General features: G+C 34.4%; 1 protein-coding gene across 2 annotated transcripts; it reads left to right on the forward strand.

Annotated features, from left to right (window-relative positions):
* Positions 1–308: 308 nt before the first annotated feature.
* On the forward strand, positions 309–4,960 carry LOC106867262 (uncharacterized). 2 transcript variants are annotated; one of them, XM_014912079.2, is made up of 2 exons: positions 309–1,988; positions 4,269–4,960. In XM_014912079.2, exons 1-2 carry the CDS (start codon positions 1,076–1,078, stop codon positions 4,337–4,339), a joined length of 984 nt encoding a protein of 327 aa, XP_014767565.1. In that variant the 5' UTR covers positions 309–1,075; the 3' UTR covers positions 4,340–4,960. The 2 variants fall into 2 exon arrangements, with proteins under 2 accessions (XP_014767565.1, XP_052826775.1); XM_052970815.1 differs by lacking the exon at positions 4,269–4,960 and adding an exon at positions 2,651–3,237 and having other exon boundaries at positions 311–1,988.
* The last annotated feature ends 1,312 nt before the right edge of the window (positions 4,961–6,272 follow it).

Genomic DNA, 6,272 nt, shown 5'->3' on the forward strand with positions numbered 1-6,272 from the left:
ATATATATATATACATATATATATATATATAAGTTGGAGTCAACAAAGAGGAGTACAGTTGGACATTTATTTGTAATCACTACAATTGTTTCCACACAACATAGTTCTCCAGGCTTGCAGGTATTTGGTTATGCAACCATTTACCTGCATTATGAGATCTAGTTGTGCTTCCTCAGGCTGCGATAGACAGAAAAGATGAGCTTGAAGTTGAGAATTTGAGGTTAAAGAACCAATGTTTATATCACCTGAGGAAGCACAACTAGATCTAATAACGTAGGGAAACAGTTACATAACCAAACATCTGCAAACCTGGAGAACTACATTGCATGGAAACAAATTGTGATTACAAATAAATGTCCAACTGTACTCCTTGTTGACTCCAACTTTTTCAGTTATCCATTCACCCACTAGAGAAGCCCCAACGCAGCACTGGGTGAGATCTGAAGATGGACGAGTTTTAGACTATACTCTACTACACTCTTAACAAAACATAACCTAACAATATACATATTATCGTGTTCTCTATACATTCAATATATGGAATTGTGTTTGTTTTTATTTTTTAATTCTAAACAATTTCCATTCCTAATCACCTTTATTAACTGCCGAACATTGATCACAAATGGTTGCTCCAGTGTCTCGTCGTCAGCATAAGAACCACTATAATAAGATCGCGTAGTCAATCTGATAATCCTTATTTGTAATAGTTACACTTATAATTTTCCGAAGACTTCGCGGTTGTTTTACTACACATTAAAACAAAAAGAATTTGATTTGATATTATACAATACGAAACAAAATTTCAAATAACGAGGAATTGTCGCCTGCGTCATGGTTTGTTTCAATAATGTCCATATACAATACGTCTTCACGAAACCGTTATTTTGAATTTCGAAAAAAATCTATTGATATTATTTAACAATTTTTTTTTTTTAGCAAAAAAGAAAGATGATAGATGGATGAAGCAAATATTGCGAGGATTTTCATAGTCAAAACTTTACTCAACGTGTAAATCTTTATAATATACATGCTTTAGAGAATCGGTGAACTTTTATAGCATTTGGCTTAGAACGTCATGGAGGATTCCAGCATAGAAATAGCAAGGAGAAATGCTCGTTTGAAAACGTGTACCATTAAAAATCACAAATCAGTTCGTAAGCTAAGTGATCGTCACATTAATATCTACAATAAGAATCATTTATTTTGGAATTTCAGTAAATTATCAGTCGACTCCTTGCAGACGAGTGACCGGAGCCATCTTAAACAAAGTCATCCTCAGCAGGAAGGTGTGGTTGACAATAATAGTTTATCTGATTTTTCGGAAGAAAATGTCAGTTGTGCTTCCAATTTCTGTATTAACAGCACTCCAGTGGAAAATGGAAAAAATATTTGTATAGAAAATATATCTCTGTCTCCCATAGGTTTGAAAGAAGTGTCAATCAATCAACAGAATATACGATTTGCTTCTCCCGGTCTTTGCAAACGTAACCAAGTTTCATGTAATGTATCAAAGAAACAGAATAAAAAAGAGAAGCATTTATCTAGTAAAAAAGAAATATCTGAAAAAGAAAACAACCCTTTATTGACAGCAAAACAATATAACAGTCGTACATGTCGAATACGTAAAATCGATGGTGATGATGGAGGAACTGCCATTGGGAATTGTTTTAATATTCGCCGCTCTGAAGAATCTTCTTCTAAAGCAACACAACAGAAAAATGCTGGGAATGTGTCATTTGCTTCAAAATATAAACTGAAGTCGTCTTTAAAAAATTGTAACGCGAAAGCTCTGACTACAAGCAAATCCGTTAGATTCAATGACAAAGTAATTACATTAATGGATTCATTAAACGACGAATTGATAATATCTGAAGAATCCCTTGATAGTTTTGGCAATGGCAATAGCATAGGCCGAAACAGGAATTCGAGTGGAACCTCAACGAAACTCAACAGGGAAAACCACGATGTTACTAACCCGAAGAACAAAGGTAAACATAACGTAGACTTGATTGAATGCTTCGAAAATACTAAAAAGAAGAAAATGTGGAATAGGTTTGCACAGTTCTTCCATTCTTAGTTTTAAACCACTTGATTATTTTTAAAGAACAAATCCTCCAGCAAAAATGTAGCCTTGTAGGCAAAACCTAAGGCTCACCCAGTTAATTCCGTACTTGTTTTGAAATCTACAATTAATGAATTAATTAATTAACCAGAAGAATATTCCTTTAACGCACTTAAATCGTTAATTTTAAGCTGCCAAAAATTTACTTTCAACGCGAGCAAGAAAAGGGAATTATTTTCTGAAATTTTGTTAAGTATAATTTCGTTGTTATAGTTTCGACTCTTGGTCATCCCTGATGGAACAGCAGACCTATAATCGGTAATTTTTCAGATTAACACCCGCACGATCTTCACTAGGGTTTTAGGGTTAAGGTTGTAGGGTTTCAGTTAGGGAATTCCGTCCCTAACCGCAACCCTAACTCTAACCCTAAACACTAGCCCTAACCCTAAAACTCTAACCTTGACTCTAAAACCCTAACCCCCTAGTGAAGATCGTGCGGGTGTTAATCTGAAAAATTACCCTATAATCAATGGAGTTCGATCTTTGACCATCTCATTTTTTGTTGTTTTTTTTTTATTACTTTGCTAGTGGAGGGCAAATTTTGGAGGAAATCTGGCTATTATTTCTCACATGGCATCTTGTCCAAGATGAAATACTAGACGACAAAATTCGACTCTGAAAACACACACCCACATTTTTTTATGGCTTATTCGAAAGAGAAAGATCAGTGCCTAAGATCTTTTTGTATGGCCTCTGAAAGCGATAAAAGGGAAACAGAAAATGAAACCATAGCTTGTGGGGTTTCTGCCTATACTTGCAACAGTGGATACTATTAAAGAAATCCATGGACAAAATAACATGGTGTTGAATCTGGCAGTCCACCACATAAAAAGAAATTGTATTCTCTTGTTGAGAATTGAAATAGGGCCACATTGGTGAAAGCTGGAAATTCTTCCACTAGACCCAGTTACACACATAGACTACATATTTTTGCTCCCCTGTCATATTGAACTCTGAAGTTGACATGTATTTTAATTTAAGATTTTACAATCTCTTATATTTATCAATTAAAATGTATTAATAAACCAATATAAATGTTGAATCTAAAAAAAAAAATTAAATTGGAATGTGAACTCAAATCAAAATTTGTTAAAATAAATTAAAGTGTTTTTTTATCGATCGAAAGTTTAGTTTTCTTCATAGTGAATTTTAGTCTATTTTACTTTTTTTTAACAACACTATTAACAATATGCTGATTGAATATCAAATGGCATTGTTTGTAGGAGCTCAATTGGGATATAATTAACCTGAAGTCACTGAAAACATTAAGTTATGGGGATGTAAACACACCGATACCTGTTGTCAAGTGGTGGGGGACAAAGAAACATACACATAAATATATGTGATGATGATGGATTCTCCCAAATGTTTGTACCACACATTAGCTCACTCTCTCCATCAAATCAACATTGTCTGAACAGGTGCACTGTGTGTGTGGTGTCAGGTGTCAAAAGTGATCGCAGAGCAACGTGAGACAATGCACTACCTGGTCTAGGAATTGAAATCACGATCACGAGATCATGAGTGCAACACCTTAACCACTGGGCCATGCACCCTTGTATGTATGTATGTATGTATGTAATTATTCAGTTTATTTCAAGATTTGCCAATAAATAAAAAACTGGTTTCTAACCTAGATCCAAGGCTCTTTCATTGGAATTTCAACATCAACAACAGGGTGTTTTTATTTGTATATATGTATGTATGTATGACATGCTTCTTTCAGTTTCTGTTTACTGAATCCACCCACAAGTCTTTGATCAGCCCAAGGCTATAGTAGAAGGCACCGAACCCAGAACCATGTTGGGAAGCAAGCTTATTACCACGCAGCCACAAACTACATAAAGTTATTGTGAGCATATTTAATACAAGGCCATTGAAACAGTAGTATTTTTGAATTATATATTCAAATCTGGATCTGGCCAGTTTAACCTTTTAGCATTCAGATTGCCCTATCACCTAGTCACTTTGAACATAAAACAGAGAGAATATTTAGGCTTGATATTGCTGGTTTAAATGCTAAAGGGTTAAAAAAGTGTTAGAATTTTGTTATACATAAGTATGATTGATAAAACATGTTTCCTGTAGATTTTCTACATTTCTAACTTTAAAACATAGCTTTTTTTAAAATTTCATTTTTAAAAAGGTACTATTGTTTCTGCTGACATGAAGGGGATTATATCACCAAATGAAGGGCAGATTGCATGGTGTATGTGATTGAGCTGCAATGTTGCATGATAGTGAGACATGAGTACTAAATGCAGATGTGCAGAGGTTGGAAAGAATCGAGGCAAAAATGATCTTCTGGGTACGTAATGTTACAGTTACCATCATGCAAGAAATGTCCATCATTTCCAATCTTCTGTATAAACATATCTGGTGATGGAGAAATGTTACCTTATTTGGAAGCTGATGATGGTTGGCAACAGGAATGATATCCTGTCAAAAAAATTGACCTCAACATATTCTGTCCAACCCATGTGAACATGAAAATATTGATGTTAAAATGATGAAATGGAAAAAAAAAATGTGAAGATGGTGCTGGTGGCAGTGGTGTTATTATTTTTTAATAATATCTTTCTGAATCTTTGCAGTTTAACTGAAGTATTTGAGGCATTCTTTAGTTGAACTTGTTTAGATGGTAACTTTATCTGAGATTGTGAGCAGAAACTAAAACAGCTTTATCATGGTAGAGCAGTGTTTTTTAATCTGGAAACATTGTAAGCTCACAAGGGAGTGCTGGGTATTTTGAAGTTCATGATTTTTCATAGAAATAAATTGTTTAAACTAGGTATAATGCTTATATCATGCAATATTTTCAAACAAATTTTTGTTGGAAAGTAAATACAAATAGGACAGTTTTATGAGTGAGTAGAAACAAGCCTTATGAGTCATGAAATCCTAAATAACTTCCTTATATAAGTCATTGCCTTCTTCAGTAATATCTATCAAAAATTTAGCATGGGGAGAACTAGTTCCCGCAAATATCTAAAATGTGTCACAGAATAAGAAAATGTGCACTGTGTAAACTTAGCTTATGTTTGATTAAATAAATGTGCGTTTGCCTTGCTTGCAAAACATGAGACAGGTGTTTATAAAATGACATTTAGTGAGAGGGAACAATGAGTTATAAAAGGTTGAAAACTACTGAACTGAATTTATTTTAGTTAGGAAAAATATGCACACGCACACACACACACACACGTATTTTTGTAACATTTTTTAACAATGCTATATATTATTACCTCCCAAAGTCCTTTGTTGTTTTTGTGACAAGGCTATTGATTCTTCACTTCACTTTAACACATTAATCTTTTTTTTTTGTTATAAATAGAGCATTCATCTTTTCAATGCAAAACAGGTTGTGTTGTGTATTTTTCTCGTAAGATAGCAAGTTGATATGTGGAAAAGTACTAAGTTTTCCACAGGCATGGCTGTGTCATTAAAAATATTGCTTCACAACTGCATAGATCTTTGTTCAATCTCACTGCATGGAACCTTTGGCTGACCAATACACTGTGAATGGAATTTGGTGGACATATATTATAGAGAAGTTCATAGCATGGTTTTGTAGGACTCTATCATGCTTTCACCCAAAATATAACTGTATTATGTCTGTGATACACTAATTTATAGCAAGAGCATTTGCAGTCATACAAAATAGTTTATTTATACTTTAAAATTATTACTTTTCTTCATAGATAATCACAAATATGCTAATTGCATGAAGTAATTATAAACAAAGAACTATATTTGATGGTATAAAAGATGCATTTGGTAGACAGATATTGTGGAGAAGTTCATAGCGTGACTTTGTAGGATTGTACCCCATATACAAATATATATATGAACAGCCATGCTACATGGCAGTGAAACATGGGCTGTAACTGCTGAGGACATGCGTAAGCTCGCAAGGAATGAAGCCAGTATGCTCCGTTGGATGTGTAATGTCAATGTGAATACCCGTCAGAGTGTAAGTATCTTGAGAGAAAAGCTGAACATTAGAAGCATCAGTTGTGGTGTGCAAGAGAGACGATTGCGCTGGTATGGACATGTGGTGAGAATAGATGAGGATAGCTGCGTGAAAAAGTGCCACACCCTAACAGTTGAGGGAACCCGTGGAAGAGGTAGGCCCAGGAAGACCTGGGCT

This window comes from Octopus bimaculoides, chromosome 9, assembly GCF_001194135.2.
Source record: "Octopus bimaculoides isolate UCB-OBI-ISO-001 chromosome 9, ASM119413v2, whole genome shotgun sequence".
Lineage (NCBI taxonomy): Eukaryota > Metazoa > Mollusca > Cephalopoda > Octopoda > Octopodidae > Octopus > Octopus bimaculoides.

Excerpts from the sequence above, each read along its gene's own strand:
- LOC106867262 (XM_014912079.2), top strand. The coding sequence starts at position 1,076 with ATGGAGGATTCCAGCATAGAAATAGCAAGGAGAAATGCTCGTTTGAAA. Across the intron at positions 1,989-4,268 it reads TACTAACCCGAAGAACAAAG|GTACTATTGTTTCTGCTGAC; the intron begins GTAAACATAACG and ends ATTTTTAAAAAG.